Source organism: Maudiozyma barnettii, assembly GCF_903064755.1.
Source record: "Maudiozyma barnettii strain CLIB 1767 genome assembly, contig: KABA2_04, whole genome shotgun sequence".
Taxonomy (NCBI): Eukaryota; Fungi; Ascomycota; class Saccharomycetes; order Saccharomycetales; family Saccharomycetaceae; genus Maudiozyma; species Maudiozyma barnettii.
In genome coordinates this window covers 1,241,828-1,261,165 of record NW_024545241.1, presented here as the reverse complement: position 1 = coordinate 1,261,165, position 19,338 = coordinate 1,241,828, and the positions used below count along the sequence as shown (strand labels likewise).

The 19,338-nt window shown below is 33.2% G+C and overlaps 6 protein-coding genes and 1 non-coding gene across 7 annotated transcripts; 2 read left to right on the top strand and 5 right to left on the bottom strand.

Moving 5' to 3' along the window:
* Positions 1–634: 634 nt before the first annotated feature.
* ELO1 (fatty acid elongase ELO1) lies at positions 635–1,528 on the top strand (the record flags this gene model as incomplete). Its single annotated transcript, XM_041550606.1, has 1 exon — positions 635–1,528. The coding sequence occupies one exon, from the start codon at positions 635–637 to the stop codon at positions 1,526–1,528; it is 894 nt and encodes a 297-aa protein (XP_041406540.1).
* A 55-nt stretch (positions 1,529–1,583) lies between these two features.
* UBP12 (putative ubiquitin-specific protease UBP12) lies at positions 1,584–5,360 on the bottom strand (the record flags this gene model as incomplete). Its single annotated transcript, XM_041550605.1, has 1 exon — positions 1,584–5,360. The coding sequence occupies one exon, from the start codon at positions 5,358–5,360 to the stop codon at positions 1,584–1,586; it is 3,777 nt and encodes a 1,258-aa protein (XP_041406539.1).
* A 709-nt stretch (positions 5,361–6,069) lies between these two features.
* Positions 6,070–8,892, bottom strand: PHO90 (SPX domain-containing inorganic phosphate transporter; the record flags this gene model as incomplete). Its single annotated transcript, XM_041550604.1, has 1 exon — positions 6,070–8,892. One exon carries the CDS (start codon positions 8,890–8,892, stop codon positions 6,070–6,072), a length of 2,823 nt encoding a protein of 940 aa, XP_041406538.1.
* Positions 8,893–10,451: 1,559 nt separating this feature from the next.
* Positions 10,452–12,824, top strand: ACO2 (aconitate hydratase ACO2; the record flags this gene model as incomplete). The annotated part of the gene is made up of 1 exon (XM_041550603.1): positions 10,452–12,824. The coding sequence occupies one exon, from the start codon at positions 10,452–10,454 to the stop codon at positions 12,822–12,824; it is 2,373 nt and encodes a 790-aa protein (XP_041406537.1).
* A 246-nt stretch (positions 12,825–13,070) lies between these two features.
* Positions 13,071–15,023, bottom strand: ECM25 (Ecm25p; the record flags this gene model as incomplete). The annotated part of the gene is made up of 1 exon (XM_041550602.1): positions 13,071–15,023. The coding sequence occupies one exon, from the start codon at positions 15,021–15,023 to the stop codon at positions 13,071–13,073; it is 1,953 nt and encodes a 650-aa protein (XP_041406536.1).
* A 1,702-nt stretch (positions 15,024–16,725) lies between these two features.
* Positions 16,726–16,823, bottom strand: KABA2_04S12122. The gene is made up of 2 exons: positions 16,786–16,823; positions 16,726–16,762 (listed from the first exon to the last, which is right to left on the bottom strand). It is a non-coding gene; the product is annotated as a tRNA-Lys (tRNA).
* A 1,533-nt stretch (positions 16,824–18,356) lies between these two features.
* On the bottom strand, positions 18,357–19,292 carry PRP21 (Prp21p; the record flags this gene model as incomplete). The annotated part of the gene is made up of 1 exon (XM_041550601.1): positions 18,357–19,292. One exon carries the CDS (start codon positions 19,290–19,292, stop codon positions 18,357–18,359), a length of 936 nt encoding a protein of 311 aa, XP_041406535.1.
* Positions 19,293–19,338: the final 46 nt, after the last annotated feature.

Below are 19,338 nucleotides of genomic sequence, written 5' to 3'. Positions count from 1 at the left end.
TCCATCCCTATACCCGAGAGTCACGTGCGCATACGTAAATAATAATAGTATTCGGACTAAAAGAGAGGAAATCTGCAGGGATTTAGCGGGATTTGTGCCAAATATATACATATCTGTGATATGTCCCTCTTACCCAGACAAACAAACGCAGCAAGACATCACGATACTATTGGTGCTCTCGCTCTGTTTACGTATTTCTATCGCCGTTACAGAAAGACAAGGTGATGGCAACGAACAGCATTTTTCGGTCTGACGGTAGTAGAGCAATGTGGAATTATCCATATTATTGGTGCAAATTGTTATTGTAAATATTGCTGGATGTAAGTGGGCACACTCCACCCCTCCCCACTACTGCTAGTTCTCGTTGTTTGCAAACCACAAATAAAATAAATGAGTACATGAGTAAATGAGTAAATTAATAATATGCACATCCCTTTCTTAATTAGATTTATTCTTATACATATATAAATAGTATCGAAATATTTAGAGCTAGAAGGTAAGTTTGTTTACCTTTTGATTATTTTTTTTATTTATTTATTTAATTTTCAGTCAATTTTTAGGATTGTATTTTCTCTCTATCGAGGTGGAATATATACTTATAATTACATCTAATTTTGAATTTTAAATTATAAATATGATATTGTGGGATCATTTTAATAATTTGGCGATAAATTTAACTAATGGGAAATTTAAACCGAGTGAATTCATCTTCATTAAAGATAGTGATGTTTTTATGAGTGAAGTTCATAATGTTTTATTAGTAATTTTACTTTATTATATTATTATATTTGGTGGAAGATTTTTATTAAAAAATACAAAACCACTAAAATTAACTTTATTAGTTAAATTTCATAATTTATTTTTAACAATAATCTCCTTAATTTTATTATTACTAATTCTCGAAGAATTAATACCAATTATTAAAACTTATGGTCTATTTTATTCAATTTGTAACGTTAATGCATGGACTCCAAGATTAAGAACTTTATATTATATTAATTATTTAATTAAATTTTGGGAGTTTATTGATACTTTTTTTTTAGTATTAAAACATAAAAAATTAACTTTTTTACATACTTATCATCATGGTGCAACAGCGTTATTGTGCTATACTCAATTATTCGGTGGTACTGCAATTGCATGGGTTCCAATTACTTTAAATCTAACAGTTCATGTTATAATGTATTGGTATTACTTCTTATCAACTTGTGGTATTAAAGTTTGGTGGAAAGAATGGGTTACACGTCTACAAATTATTCAATTCATCTTTGACGTATCTTTTATCTTCTTCACAACTTATACTAAATTTATTTATCTTTATTTAAAAGATTCAGGTTTACCTTATTGTGGTGACTGTGCAGGTACAATGAATGCAATGTATTGGGGTGCATCAATTTTATCATCGTATTTAGTTTTATTCATTTTCTTTTATGAAGATCATTATACTCATAAAAATAAAAATAAAAAATTGGGTAAAAAATTAGATTCAACTACTAATGGTAATATTAATAACAAAAAGAGCCAATAAAAATGAAGAAAATAATTCCATTCATATATACACACATATTTATTTCTATGTATTTCTATGTACTTGTACTAGTAATATGATCCTGTATTAATCGTATTCTTTTTCTATCTGAATTTGTACTATCACTAACACATCCATCCTCGTCGTCGTCGTAGTTATCGTTATTTGTGTCTTCATTAGGTTTCTTAATATCTGATAAAGGTTCCTTTGATACAGTACGATGTGAATAATTTATAGAATCATTTCTTTGGGATTCATTCACAGAACCCTGTGGTGACTCTGCGATATTTTCATTTTCCTCTGATGATGATGATGCATTTTCACTATATTGAATATCTTCTTCTTCTTCTTCTTCTTCTTCTTCTTCTTCTTCTTCTTCTTCTTCTTCTTCTTCTTCTTCTTCTTCTTCATGCTCATTATCTCCATCCTCCACTTCACCATCCTCCGTATCGGTTTTGTTACTCTCAAACAACTTTGTTTGAACGTTATTCAATTGTTGCAGTTTTGTATCATGACTAGCTCTCGATTCCGCTAAAATCTCACGTAATCGTTCACTTCCATACCCAGCATTCAATTGGCTATAATCATCAGTGACGGGACGACGTAAATAGAATAATAAATATGCTGCACCTGTAATACTATCCTCCGGAACAGCCTCAGTGACATTACCATCATTGAAATAATACCATTGACCATCCACACAATTCTTAACGTACGCAGTATAATGACCACCTCCAATACCACCAAAATGATTATCAACAGCAATTAGATCGTAAGTGTAACCCCGAGGATCTGCTTGGTCTACAACATGATGTTTCATGTCAAGATCGGTGATGGGAAATTTCACTACTTCAGTAATCTTGTCTGCAAAGGATCTTGAACTTTCAAATCTTTTCAAATGAATCGTTAATATATCGGGTGTATTCCATAACTGAATACGTTTCGAGGCTTGCCTATGTTCTTTACATCTAGGACAATACCAAGAATCGTTCACTCCTAACACTTCTTTCTTGGAAAATAATTTTAAACAATCACCAAGTGTGATATCTAATCCTTTGTTACTGGTATTGGTTCGTGCTTCTCTCATCTCATCTAATTCTTTATTCTCTAAGATTCCAGGTCTTTCCCAATTGATAATCTTATCAGATGTAAATGCTTCATCAACAGAACTAGTGTTCCATTCACAGACAATCACAGTATTGTTTTTGGTAAACAAGGCATCAAAATTTGCTGCCTCCATTTGAACAATATTCTCCTCATCAAGTTCTACCTCTATATCGTCATGATCTTCAGTCTCCTTTTCCTCTTCTCCGTCAAGTATTTGTTCTTCTTTCACAACGTCTTCATCCGTCTCATCAGCAACCATATCGACATCATCTTGACTTTGTTTTATACCCTCTTCTTCTTTTAATATCCCATGATTATAAATGGCAGCAATAAAAGGTTCCATAAAATCGCATAGATCCTTAGCACCATGATAGTTTATATGTCCTGGAGGAGTCCAGAAGATAGGCGCTATCTCCTCGGAATCATTCGAAGATTTTGAAAGCATTCGGTCATCAAGATGATTTATAACTTTGATATCAAAGAACTCCTTATAGCCATCCACATTACTTTCTTCATTTTGTACAACAGTGGTGGGGGTAGCATATTTGAAATAATCTGAATATTTTTCAAAATCTACATCTGGGTGTTTCTCTTTAATAAATGGAAAATTTTCAATAGTTGTTACAGATTCGTTGTTATTATTATCTTTGTTTTGCGATGGGAAATGGATATATCCACCACTCAAATATTTATATTGATTCTCTAATTTTTGTTTAATTATCAAAGGATTCGATATTTCAGAGGGCGTTAAAGAAATGAAAAATGGAACGCCAAATAATCTAGAACTTGTAAAACCATCCTCAATGCAAGTATTCAATACAGGAATAATCACATCATCTATTTCACTTTGTATCTCATAAAATATTATTAAATCAGTTTCTGAAATAAGCTCTTTCACACCCAAGAAATTAGATTGGGAATTATTAGATTCAAAATTGTTATAAAATTGATGACTAAATATATCACAACCATAAATATTATTAATATTGATTTGAGCTTTTTTTGCAACATATTCTTTTAACTCTTGGTATGTTGCATTTTTATCCAGTTCAACTTCCAATGTACAAGGTGGAGAATTTTGTGGGAATATTTTCACTTTAGATTTCCAGACAGAATCAACAGGTAAAGGTAAAGTTAAATCATTGTAAGGGTCAAAAGTCACTGATACATTATTACATTCAGGACATTCTAGTGTTGATTTATACATTCCAACGAATAAATCAGTTATTACAGAATCATTTCTCTGCAAATGTTTTTTCCATGTATCATTGGCTAGTTTCCGTACTATCTCAAAATCATCAACATCATCAGATTCTGTCAGGGATGGTTTCTCTATGTATGGTTTATCGATAATTCTATTCAAGTCCTCATGTAAACTATCTAGTAGAAAGGCCAAAAACTCTTGCGAGTCCTGTTGTAAATAACCTGAAAACAAGTTATTAATGTTACCTATTGTAGATTTGAAATGGGTAGGTGCCATAGATGTTGCACTAGTATTTGAACCCAGACGTTCAGCAAAAAGATTATGTATCAGACTTGAAAATGCATTAGCCATGTAACCTTGGTACCCTAGTGGGTTTGTAGTATTGATTTCTTGTTGAAATCCATTGTATAAGAAATAATCTCGTAGTTGTGGGATATGAACAAGGCATTGTAAGGCAGAATTCATATAGCACGTATTCCCCAGATTTTGTAAGCCCATAATTCCACGCCCAGGCTGTATTTTATTATAATTTAAGTAATTCGAGACCCAGTGGTAGTTTTTATGGGATTGTATTACCTCAATTGCAAAATTTCCTGAAAACATATTAAGGTCTCTTAGTTTCTGATTCAGAAGATCCTTTGTGATATGTTTTCTTGAGTCATACGAAAGGAATTGAATTTCATCAATCAAATAAGTAGAGCACATATTGTTCTCACCTGGTTGATTTTCATTTTGCGTATTATTGACGTGCCATACTTTTACCTTAAGCTTTTCTATATCCAAATCACTTTCGATATCGAAAAAATATTCTACGACTTTTGTCATTGCATCTTTCAGAGTATCTATAGCTGAAACAGTAAAAAAATTCGAATTATTGATATCTCTATACATTGAATTGGTCTCACTTCTTGAACGATTTTCTGGTGCCTTTAAATATTGAATTCTGAAAAATAATTTATTGTATTCTGTGATTAATTTGTCAGTCTTAGGGTCCCTTATTAGGTAGGTATAGAGAGGCTTTGAATCTTCGGACATACCGTACCATTCAACAAGTCTTATAAATACAGTTTCTGGTAAGCTAGTGTAAGGATGAGTATCATAATCTCTTAGTATGAAATTGTTATAATCTATCACTATAGAACTAATGGTTATGGGACCCAATTGCTTTGAATCCATAAGCCCTGTGTTAAAAAATAGCTCATACCATCCCTTAGGAATGATATATACTCTATCACCTTCGCATTCCTCTTTTCTATTCAGTTTTAATAACCTTATAATTTCGCTTCTTTGTTTAACAAGAATCTCATCTTCATTATTTACATCTTCAACAGGTATATCGGAATTTTCTTGTTCCTCCTCTAGTTCTTCTTCATTCTCTTCGATCACTTCTGGAGATGTTTCATCATTATCTTCACGGGACTTTAAGTTTATTTGATCTGTCAAAGATCTGTCTAATAACTCGATATTGAGATCTGTTATTTCGTCATTTTGTCCAGTTATTTCGTTGGAACTCCTATCCATTGCGACAAATTTGAATTATATTAAGGATAAAAAGTTGTACGAGCCCCTTCAATACAAAATTTATTCTTAGCTGGCTGTTTATACTAATGCAATGATGGTTGATTTTTCCTACTTGACGCCAAAAAGGTAATATGACAGAAAAAAGTTGTCGATTATTCTTTAAATAGTGTCTTACTCACCACTATAAAAGTTGCAATAAATGATAGAAAACTATGCAAAAAAATGATGTATCATATATGTGCTTCGATTAATTCAAATGAAACTTAATAAAAATAATTGAGTATGTGTATCTTATTAATCTTTTGACAATGAGCTTTTCAACGTTTCCCTCAATTAATTCAATTTCGATGTCTTTGGACATGTTTTGTTTTTCTTCGCGTTGGGAAATCACGCTATCTTCCGCTGAAGGAACCGCAGAGCAAACAACGCGAGGACAATTCCATGAGGTATACGAAACATCCATCTATTTTACCTAAGCATAGTAAATCTCTGAAATAAACTCACAATAATGAAGAAGTGATTAATAACTAATTTTATTTTTTAATCTATATATAGTACATTAATGTGAATATTTACATTAATTCTAATTTAGAAAAGTAAGTTATTGATATTTTATATGCGAATGTTATTTATTTATTTTGTATCTGCTTATTCGATAAAAAAAATGATGATGACTTGAAAATGAAATAAAATAAAATAAATGCTATATTTATGCAGAGGGAACACCATGCAAAATGGAACTCATAATACCGTAACCTATTGTAATGATACACAGGAACACAACAATGGAACAAGGTACACCTCTTGAGATGAAAGTTGCCATATTTAAGTATGGTTTATTATTTTTGTCGTTCATTGAGATAGCTGTGACGTTAGGGAAACCAGAGGATGCAAGACCCATACCCGCAGAGGCAAGTAATGCACAACCGAAGACAAGGATTGGAGCAGCCTTTGGATCACCAAGTTCGTCCCCAACTTCTTTGACCAGTGGGATAATGATAATAGCAGAAACAGTGTGAGAAACGAATGTACCGACAACTAACATTAACGCACCAAAGATACATAGGACAGCCATCGTTGTATCTTTTTCAATTCTCTTTTGTAAAGCTTTAGCAATAGTAGCTAATAAACCTGAAGATGAAACAGCAGACCCTAATGCAGTACCACCCATGGCTAGCATAACAATAGACCATGGGAACGTGTTAAAGTCCTTTGTAGATAGTAAACCAGAACCAAAGAATATGACAATAGGAATAATGGCAATTTGACCAGAGGAACCAAAAGCACTTTCAAGTTGTGCTTCAACACACCATAAAATAATTGTTGCTATAGTCACAGCACAGATGAACCATTGTTTCAAAGTAAATTTTGTTCTAATTGGTTTAAATTTCTCTAATTTGGTCAAATTAATCTTGAAAGTGGCACATAGGATACCCCAGCAGAATAACATGGCTATGACACCAGCTGGTAGAGCTACAGCAAAGAATTGACCCCAATTAATACCATATGGTTTTAAATATTCCATTGAGATAATATTTTGAGGAGAAGAGATTGGTGAAGACATACCACCGATGTTTGCAGCGATGGCGACACCAAGAACCAAAGCTTTTGCAAATGGGATATCTGCATCCAAAGGATCTAGCAATGGACTTAACAATGAATAAGTCAACACTGGTGCTGCAACATTGGAAATCCACATTGATAAGAAGAACACTACACCCATAGCCATCAAAAGAACATTTCTTGGTTTTGTACCTGCAGCTGCTAATAACCATGATGCTATGACTCTGGCGATATTATATTGCGCTAGCACCTCACCTAATGTGAAACCAGCCAATAGAATAATAATTGTTGATGTCCACATAGATGCCAAAATTTTTGATGATGCAGCAGCAGCTCCCAGGACATTACCATCTGTATCCTTCAACACTCTAAACAAAACAACAAGCAATGGAACCAACATAGCGGTAATATGCAAAGGAAGGGCCTCAAATGCCCAAAGTAAAGCGACACATTCCACTAAGGCCATACAACGACCTTCGACATGATCATTAAAGGTCTTTACCCCTAAAAGAATACCTGTGAATAAGATAACAAAAGCAATCTTGGCAGCCTTCCAAGTGAAAAATAATTTTGGAACAAATATGTTTTCAAATGGGAAAAACCTTTCACTATACATTGAAGTTGGTAATGGAATTTTAAAATATTCCAGTTGCAATTTCCCTAATACTGCAGCGTTTGGGTCTCTAGCATCTAAATCTGGGTCTAAAGTATTTTCCTGAGATAATAAGCCTAGCATATCCTTCCATGTGTTACTTCTTTCCCATACGATGTGATCGTGTAAAAATGATTTCAATTCTTGTTTAGCCAATTGATCATTATTCAAAGAGGTAATCTTTGCATAAAATTCGATCAATTGATTAATTTTGTTTGATAAAGTAGTGAAAGTATTCTTTTGAAAGATATAGGTGTCACTATAGAAATCACCGGTTTGAATCAATTCAGCTCTCATATTGAATTTTAATACTTTATCAGCTTTCTTGGTAATCTTGCTGAACCCCATTTTATTTAATTCAATAAAGGCCTTCAATTGAGATAAATCGATATAAAGGTTAACGATATTTTTCTTTAAGATGGATTTCTTTTGAGATTTGATATCAAATTCTCTATAATGTAATAAAGCGGTCTCTTCTTGAGTATTACCAAATTCATCATCAAAATCATCGTCATCTTCTTCTTCTTCTTCATCATCTTCTTCTAGTTCGTTACCGAATTGTTGATTTTCATTATTAGCATTATTAATACTGTTGCTGTTGCTGTTCATTTCTTGTAAATTCACTGTAGAAGGACGAGAAGAAGACGAAAGGATTCTTTCTTTTTCAAGATCAGCAATTAAAGTATCGAATCTTTGGAAAAACTTAGCTTCGGTTCTTTTATAAAAATCATCAATTTTCAATTTTTCTTGAGTTAGATTATTGTAAAAGGAATCATAAGTATTGAAAAGAGTCTTATCATCGCTTGAATCACTCGATCTTCTTGAAGAATCGAAGAATTTATTATTGACGACCTTCTTAAATGGGGATAATCTTTTCAAACGCGAACTTTCAGCACCGTGCTTCCCAGAAGTGGTAGCAGGTGGTGGCAACCCTTTAAAATCTTGCAATTCAATAGTTTCTTCTTGAACCATATCATCTTTCTTATTAGGACTTCCACCTATAGTATAGTTAGCCTCCAAATCATCTTTGAAAGGATCGCCTGGAGAGCCTCCTACTATACTTGCTGGGCTTGATACCGGAGTATTATTCTTTGAAGAAAATAATTTTCTTTTCAATCTAGCAGCCAGATTCAAATCATTAGAATTAGATAGGTTATTATCTAGATTGGAAACAGCGTCACCTTGATCATCAGTGTTATTCAACCCTAATTCATCTGTTTGTAAAGTATAAATCAAATTTTTCAATTCATTATAATCCACATAATGATTTTGCCACTCAGGTACAGCATTATATTTCAAAAAATGAGAAAATCTCATGATACAATGTCTAATTGAATGTATTAATGTGGAGACTTTGTTGATTTTTTATCCTATCCTTCTATGCTTCACTGATTAAAACCCAATCGAATCTAATCAAATCTAGCGAAGATAAAATAGATTAACACACCTAAGTATATATATAGATAGAAAGATAGACAGTTATGTCAATATGAAAAGCTAGCGATGTCTCTTTGTTATATTTATATAAAGAAATGGAAAAAAGAAATCGATCGTTAAAAAAGAAAGAAAGATAAGGTGAATGTGCCTAGATATATGGGTAATCCCAGTTTTTTTTACCTTTCTATTCTATTACTTAACAAGAAGTACATGGGTACAATATGGATCTTAACTCTGATTTCTGAGTATGTGATGTGACGATTTGATATTAATTCTTTGATTTCTCTTACCCATAATAATAGCATTCTAGTTCATTTAATGAATCTGTTTATCGCTATATATTTGAACCTATTGCCCATTTATGTATGATTCTGCGTTAATGTTGTGCGCACAATCGTACTCGTCCGCTCTAAATATGTGAGCAAACGGGAGTGGCTCCCTCTCTCTATCTTTTGTATATTGCAGCCTCTCTCTCGCTGTATTACTCACTTCAACAGGGGAAAACGAAAAGAAAAAAATTTTCACTTTTTCAATTTTGGTTTTTTCGTGATGAGAAGTGGTTTTCTTCACAGACTGCAGCGCAGCACTTAAGGGTATCCCGCAAATATCATGAAAGAAAAAAGGAAGGTTTTTGATTTTGTTTTGTTTTGCACAGCCGTGCCCCACGTGGAAACAACGAACCGTTTCCAGTTTATCACTGTGTACGGAACTTTTGTGTTGGTCATGTGACTGCAAGTAATCATGCGGCACGGCAACAACGTGAATATCATGTGACCGTATGTTATCACTAGCTACGACAGTCTGGTACACGACTAAAAGAAATTCAAATCCAAACTAAAATTCCGCTGCAAAATAAATTGATCACAGGGAATTTTGTTTCTTTCTTTCCTGCTCTTATTGGACTTCTCCGAAAAAGAAAGGGAGAGGGAGCTGTTGACTCACCCAAAGATTCTCATAGCAATGGTCATTTTCCGCTGGGAATAGAATCCTCGGCCTCATTTGCTCACGCAGTTATTATGCAGTGCGTAACGCTCCGTTTGGAAAGACAGACACAGACAGCGTGAATTATTATTATTTATTTGTATCCTCTTGCCTGGTACTGCTACTAATCAAGTACCGTAGAATATTTGTTAACTGAATTTGTCAAGATTGATGATTCAATTACTACTATGAACTGAAATTTTTCACTGATTTGCTAAACTTAATGCTTTTTTAACTTATAATTTACTATGTTAGTTGTTTCTTCCATCTCATTTAAAATGGATGACAAATACGGTTATACATACATTTAACTACATGTATATATATATATATGAGTTGCATCTTGTTCGTTTGACAATCCTCTTTTTTTTAAATAGTCTTCATATCATTTTAATTATTCATCTTGTACTAACCAAAACTAAACTCATCACGAACTTTATCATTAAAAAGAAGAAGAGATGTTGTCTGCAAGAGCTGTAGCAAGAAGAAATTTTGCTAGTTTCTCAAAGATCCCTAACGTTTCAAAGGATCTTCAATCAAGAGTTCCTCCATATGCTAAACTATTGACCAATTTGGAAAAAGTTCACAAAATTACAAACAATGAACCATTGACTCTGGCTGAAAAGATTCTTTATTCACATTTGACTAACCCTGAAGAATCTCTAGGTGGCTCCACCGGTGTCTCTGCCTTTAGAGATATTCGTGGTAAAGAATATTTGAAATTATCTCCGGATAGAGTAGCTATGCAAGATGCTTCTGCTCAAATGGCTATGTTACAATTCATGACTACAGGTTTGCCTAATACAAGTGTCCCAACTTCTATTCATTGTGATCATTTGGTCGTGGGGAAAAATGGGGAAGAATATGACTTACCTATATCTAAAGAAGCAAACAAAGAAGTCTTCGACTTCTTAGAATCTTGTTCTAAGAAATACGGAATCACCTTTTGGGGTCCAGGTTCAGGTATCATTCACCAAATTGTCTTGGAAAACTATAGTGCTCCAGGTCTAATGATGTTAGGTACCGATTCTCACACTCCAAATGCAGGTGGTCTAGGTGCAATTGCCATTGGTGTTGGTGGTGCAGATGCTGTCGATGCAATGACAGCTACGCCTTGGGAATTGAAGGCTCCAAAGGTTATGGGTGTCAAACTAACAGGGAAATTAAGTGGCTGGTCTGCTCCAAAGGATATTATCACTACAATTGCTGGTAAATTAACTGTGCGTGGTGGTACTGGTTATATCTTGGAATATTTCGGTGAAGGTGTCGACTCTTTATCTTGTACAGGTATGGCTACCATTTGTAATATGGGTGCTGAAGTAGGTGCCACCACATCTTTATTCCCATATAATGATGCTCATAGGCGTTATTTGGCTGCCACTGGTAGAAAACAAGTTGCCGATGCTGCTGATGTCGCTTTAAATGAATATAACTTCCTAAAGAGTGATCAAAACGCTCAATATGATGATATTCTAGAGATTAATTTGTCAGAGTTAGAACCAACAATTAATGGTCCATTCACTCCAGATTTGTCTACAAAGGTCTCTGAGTACGCTGAAACTTCCTTAAAGGAAAATTGGCCTCAAAACATTTCTGTCGGTTTAATCGGTTCATGTACTAATTCTTCATATCAAGATATGAGTCGTGTTATCGATCTAGTCAATCAAGCCGCTAAAGCTGGTTTGAAACCAAAGATCCCTTTCTTTGTCACTCCAGGTTCGGAACAGATTAGAGCTACTTTGGAAAGAGATGGTATCATGAAAACTTTCACTGATAATGGTGCTATTGTCCTCGGTAACGCCTGTGGACCATGTATCGGGCAATGGGATAGAGGTGATGTTCCAAAGGATACTAAACAAACAAACTCCATCTTCACCTCTTTCAACAGAAATTTCAGAGCTAGAAATGATGGTAACAGAAACACAATGAATTTCTTAACCTCACCAGAAATTGTCACCGCTATGATCTATTCAGGTGATGCTCAATTTAATCCATTGAAGAACTCAATTACTACCCCAGATGGTAAAAAATTCACTTTCAAAGCTCCAAAGGGTGACGAATTACCACAAAGGGGATTTGAACATGGTAGAGATATATTCTACCCAGAAAATGATCCAAAGCCAAATGCTGAAATCCCAGTTAAGGTTAGCCCAGATTCTGACCGTTTACAACTATTGGAACCATTCAAACCATGGGATGGTAAGGAGTTAAAGACGACTGTTTTATTGAAGGTTAAGGGTAAGTGTACCACTGATCATATATCTGCTGCTGGTGTTTGGTTGAAGTACAAAGGTCATCTAGAAAATATTTCCTACAACACTCTAATCGGTGCTCAAAATTATGAAACGGATGAAGTCAACAAAGTTTACGATTTAGATGGCAAGGGATACGATATCCCAGGTTTGATGATGAAGTGGAAGGATGAACAAAGACCATGGGTAGTATTGGCCGAGCATAACTACGGTGAAGGTTCAGCAAGAGAACATGCTGCCTTGTCTCCAAGATACCTAGGAGGTGAAATCATATTGGTTAAGTCCTTTGCAAGAATCCATGAAACTAACTTGAAGAAGCAAGGTATGCTACCTTTAACTTTTGCTGATGAAGCCGACTTCGATAAAATTTGTTCTGGTGACGTCTTAGAGACTGTTAACTTAGCTGATATGGTTGCTAAGAACGGTGATAACGGCGGTGAATTGGATGTCAAGGTCACTAAGCGTAACGGTGAAACTTTCATTATCAAGGCTAAACACACAATGTCTAAGGATCAAATCAACTTCTTCAAGGCAGGTTCCGCTATCAACTTCATTGGTGAACAACGTAGAAACGTATAAACAGTTTTACGTATAAATTGTTTCATTTACACACCTCACAAAAATTAAATAAAGGTTGATGTATCCAAAAGATAGTATTTTCATCTTTTTTGTTTCATTTCTGAACTGAAAGTTCTATGCATTAATTATATATTTATTTGGGTACAGAATCTAGTTTATTTATTTATCTATTTATTCAAAATAAAAAGTCGATTAATATTGTTCTAAGTTAATTCTTATCTTATTGATAAACGTATTTCCAAATTTTCATTTCTTTTTTATCATTTCATCCATAACTTTTAAACCTTGGAGTCTCTCTTCGTACAACGCAGCCAATTTATTGACTTTACTAGCTTGTGAGCCTTGTTTCATACCCGAAAACCCAACTTGAGAAAATTGATCCTTAGTCTTAATCTCTGCTTTCTTCGCTAGCTGCTTCTTTTTTAATTCTTTATCAAATTTCTCAAATTTTGATGTTGGTAGTGGTGTGGCATTATCTGTTACCATATCTCTCACCGCATCAAATTCACTCCCATTGGTGTCAGTCTTACCTGTTTCAGAAATATCTGGGATACTGATTGTACTTGGCGGAGTTCTCATAACAGAAGACCCCGAAGTAGATCTTTGTCCCGATACAGCTGTTGCACCGCTCGATATACGACTCTGATAATTGGAACCCATGTTATTAAATGTCAAATTCTCTTCTGTTAATTCAGTAGAACTCAACAAAGTAGAATCCGTACTACTAATACGAATCGATAAGTTTGGAATAGAAGGTTTATGCAATAATGGTGTAGGCGATTTGGGCCTATTTATAGAGTCTGTTGAATCAGATGATGAATCTTCATCTTTTGAAAGTTTAAGAGAAGAGAAGGATTTTATTGGACTTTCACTGCGTGGGTCATTGTTGAAATTAGATGAACTTCTACTTGGGCTGGTGTTATATTTGGAAGGACTAGCTTTTCTAGGTTTTGGTAACATTGGTGGTCCCATTGATGTTGGTGGTGTAGAAACTGGAGTTGCCTGTACTGAAGGTATTTTCTTCACAGGTGGTTTTGGTAGTGGCTTAGTTGAACTCATTGATCTACCTCTCTTGTTCAATTTTTCACATGAACTGACAATTTGATCAAAATTTTCTAATAAATTCTTAATAAATCTTGAACCGATGGCTAATCTATCTGCATTATTCATTGATATTTTTTCTTTACATAATGTCGGTACTAATGCTTTGCTCAGACTCTTGGAAGTATGTTTTGTAACTTCTTCTGCTTTAATTATCGAAATAAATAATGGGAATATTGTAATGAACAAATGGTAATAATTATTAAAATTTATCATCTCCACAAATGTCTTGAATGTGTAATTTAAGTCATCTGATATAGGTAATCGAACCATGTCAATTGGTACCAACGGATGTGCTTTGTTCTTAATGAAATGTAAAAATACAGAACCCAGCGAATATATATCCCATTGTGATATATCAATATAATTATTTCTTTCTATTACATCGAGAAAAATATTAACTTTCCTATAGGTACCTGGTTTTTGGAAAAGTAATTCTGATTTTACACCATATATGCTGATTTTTTTAAAGATTTTATCAAAGATGAGTTGTCTATATTTCCTTTTAGCCAGATCTGTTAATCTTGTAAAATATTCTTCTGGTACATCGATGTACTCACTAATTTCATAATCATGAAGATATACATTTAAGGATATTCTTAATCGCGTGATATCAATCAATCTAGATAATGTTGTTAGATCCGGAACATGGGCAACTGCAACAGAACTTTCTGGGGAGTTATCTTCTTCTTGTGAGGTATCCTTTCCTAGCATTGGTAAAAATTTAATATTAATGGCATTCGTTAGAACTTGATATACTGTTCTAATGAAAAATGATTCATGAACAATATAGGTCTTTTGCAGAAAATATCTTGATTCTTTAGGTAATTTAGAAAACATTTTAATACCATATACCCAACTGATTTTCTTTTCTGTAAATCCAGATGAGAATACTACCAAAGAATAAGGAGATTGTGGTAATTTTGTGATTAACATATCCATTAATTCATCAATCAACAAGTCATATACTTGTTTATCACCACCAATTTCGGTAGGACCTGGTAAATATGTTGAATCAAAGACATATATGGAGTGTCCAGAGTTTGGATCAATGGAGTATGATTTAAAAAATATATTGTTTACGTTAATATCGATCATTTTTTAATTATTATGTCCACTTTGATGGTATGGGTATAAAATACAACTGTATTAGTTGTAACAAAGTAGGGGTGATTATGGAATATGCAAATAATAGTAAATAAGTGAGAGGATAGCTGACTTCAACCAAATGGTGAGATAGGTGAATAATGGGTCAATCTAACCAAAATAATAATCAATTCTCTAGAATGCTGAAAAAGATAGTTCAAAAAAAAAAAGAGATGTATCTGTATCCTTTTTTTTCTTTCAAATACAACTACTACTAACTTGTAAAAGCAGTGTCAACCTTGTGATGATATCTACTTTGAAACTTATTCCTAATTAACATTTTTAAAATAAAAAAAGCTAAGGTCATATTATCTCGAAACTTCATTTTTATTTATGTTATTCCACATCAGTCTTCCAGCGGAAGAAACGCCAAAATTTGTGTGACAATTTCTCTGTTATGAGATACCAGGAAAAATATATAGAGCGATGGGAAAAATTGTTCACTCTCTCGGACACCCAAAATGAGCGAAATTTTGGTTGAAAAATTTAAAGTGAATAGTAGAATGGATGAAACCTATTATTATGACGGTAGAAGATAAAAAGGAGGGTCTTAATGATAGAACAACCAAAGGGGAAACTTGGTAGCATTGCCTTGAAATATCAAAACCAAAAAGGGGAAAAATATTCTTCGATGTACTTATTTTTATGTAGGACAAAATAATTTATCGGACCATCTGGTTTAGAAATGCTCTGAAAAAAATGAACAAATTATAGAGCTAATATAGAAAATTCAATAAATATTTCAAAAGTCTCATTAGAATTATTAAAATGTGATTCCGGTGATTGAGAGTTCAAATTTGGCATTGTACAAAATTCTTGACTGTGATGCTTCAATTTGACCCTATTTCTTCTTTTGTGTCGCAATATGTTGTCCACTATCCGTTAGGGGTAAACATAACTGTTTTAGTTCAAGAAAACAGACCAAGGTCGTTTAGTCTGTTAATTACACTTTTTTTTGTGTCATCGGCTAATGTCACCAAAAAACAAATTTTGGTGGTAAAGTATATTGTAGGGGCAATAAACCAACTATAAAAAATATAGGATTTTTTAAATTATGAAATTTAGATAAATTCAGGATGGAACGTATCAAATTGTTTTGTGGCTTATTAATAAAATATTAGTATTGTCTTCTTTCAATCTATCTATTATTATTCGTGAAAAGGCATATATGAAACTTCATCCAAAAGATGGATGTTCTTGTTGTCCGTATTATACATTGGCATAATTCCAAAGAAATTATTTGTAAAGCTATCAACAATTAAATTCAACTAATGAACCTAAAGATTCAATAATTACGGAATCATGAGAAAACTGAAACCCCAACAAACTCAGAAAGCTTAATTTAAAAATAATTAATTTCAAGTATTATCCACTTTATATGTTATGTGGTATAAAAAAAATAATCAATTATCATACGCAAAAATGTACGAATTAAGCATTGCTACCATAAAAATACCTGAAGAGTCCACTGAAGTTAGAATCACTAACTCAGCTTCTCCACAAAAAAAAATTCGATATTTTGACAAGTAAATTTCTTAATTAATAACAAATGAGTCCCAAAGCCTCTGTCAGACATTACAATGTCTCAGTAGAGACACTTCTCTAGCGGATCACTTTTGACGACGAAAGAAAAAAAGTTCCAAAAAATATAGAACTCCTCATAGGGGGCTCGAACCCCTGACATTTCGGTTATCCTTGCCTAAGTAATAATTACTTAAAAGCCGAACGCTCTACCAACTGAGCTAACAAGGATGAGTTCTATGACACTAGCGTTTTACCTATGCTCTTTTGTTAAACTTCATTTTTAATATGCTTCGGTTTGTTCTGGGAATACACATGCTTATGAGGTGAAGCAGACATACTGTGGTTAGACTTATATTCGTTCATATTATATAGTGGCAGGTAGAGAGGTTGATGGCATAGCTTAAGTTTTAATGTTAGGTAAGCAAAATATACTTGTTATATTTCTCTTATATTTGTAAGTGGTTTTTTATATTTTATATAATTTATAGAACGAACAGAATCTAACTTCGAATGTAAGTTCAGAATTCTTTGTCTTTATATATTATGTATTTTTCTCGACAATCTGTTTCTCATATTATCTAATCATTACGTAATATTTGTTTCATACTATAACGTGCTTCATAACATATTCGAGATATATTGATCCCACATAATTTCTGATGGGAAAATTGAATATTAGACATCTTCTATTTAACTGAACAAATTTTATTATATTACAAAATCAACTTATAGTCGTCTGGTCTTTTTATATCTTATATAAAAATATATAAAGTAAATTATGGAAACAATTATATTCATAAATGAAATATTGTTCCATTTATATATGTTGGATTATCATTGTCGTGATTATAAACTCACTCGACAGTGGCTTAAGTAATCTATTATTAAGTTGTTGTGGGATGAACCTATCGTTAGATCATTGCGGGATGAATCTAGCATCAGATCATAACCTTGGTCATTATCCCTCTTATAATATATTTCCGACAAATACAAGTTGTTCAAAATTTTAATATTGGTGTGTCAAGAATTGAACTAGTTATTAATATATTAAAACTACTGGGACTTCAAGATTAGGAAACACTGAGTCACTTTGATTTTTTAAAATAACCCAGATAAATGTCGACTGGACATTAAGACAACTAGGTTCTGCTCTCTTTTAGGAGGGTGTAACAAAATCTTACAGATATCTGAAATTCTATATATGGAAGTTAAAAATGGAAATTGTACCTGTTGTTCTGAGTACAAAAGGCGCTTCTATCTGTTTGTTTTGGGTAATTAATGTTACCAACTCCGATTATCACTTTTGTTTTTTTGTTTACGTTTAGGTCGATATATTATCATTTCCTAACCCAGCACAAAGATAAAAAATTATATAGTTTATGGTAAAACATAATCTCCTAAATTAAATATTGAGTCAATTTATATTAAAAACAGATTTGTTGCATATATATATACTAATCAGTCTCATCGGTTTATAATTATGATCATATCGTTTCAATGTAATTTTTTGTTATAGAGTGGGAACCAAATTTTGAACGGAATAGTAGCCTACATGCATGAATTGACATTCAGAACTTCTAGCAACGAGGTTACAACAATAATTATTTATTATTATTTCTAATAGTTACAGTCTACCAAAAAATTGGTCAGGTACTATTACTTCTTAAGTCATTTATATTCCATAACAAAAATTTTGCTATTTATTAGAGTTACAAGATACCCGTATCGCTCATTATAAAAATGTTCCTACTTCTTCTGAATTCATTTTCTCTTTTTTCTCCTCATCCTTGTTTCACCAGCTTCCTTGATAATTTTACCTTTGCGCTTCTTGGTGGGTTCATTAGCAGTCTTTGTATTTTCTGCTTCTTTATTAATAACGGCATCTTTGGGCTTTAAGAAATACTCATTCAGAGCTTTTTTCGTCAATTCTTTCGATATATTTTTCTGAGCAAGTTCTTCAAACTTTAATGGGGTTTTAAAGATTGTACGTCCATCATCCTCTATTTTTTGTTCCTTATACCATTGATCTAATTTGACAATGCATTTCTCGTTATTTATAAAGTCCAACCATTTAATTGCCGCAAACCGTATCTTAAAAGATTTTTGCAAATTGTCATTATTTGTTGTGATGAGACTAGTGTATTCATTATATGTAGCCCTCTTAAAGCATTGTTCTATAAGTTTATGTTGTGGTAAAATACGTCTCCTCTTATTATGCACTATATGGGCATACCTGTTCACAAATCCAATAAATACCTGGTACAAAGTATGGTCATGTTCCAAAAATTTGAAAGTTTCATTGTTACCAAATTTGTCCTGGATCAGACGTATAGCATTTTCTAAAGCACCGTCAGTCCCTATGCTAGCCTCCCCTCCGGAGGTGACTGCAAACTCCGCTGTTCTCTTTATTATTTCAAGGTCTGAACTTGGTACTGAGTGGTTTTCATCATAGTTTATAAACAGGAATGATGGTGGTTCTTCAGGTACAGTATCTGTTGGTTCCACCCGCTTCGATTTTGGTACACTTTCTGTTTCACCATTTAATAATGACACATAATAACTATGGTTGGCATCTTGACTATTCAAAAACGGAAATTTATCCTCCGATTCTCTCAGCAATCTATCTTCTAAGACCTTCCCATGCTCTCGAACGTATTCAGCTGTCTTTATTATATTTGCCTCCAATTCAGCATCCATTTTGGCACTTCTACAATAAGGTTATTGTTAATGCAACCTTTGATCA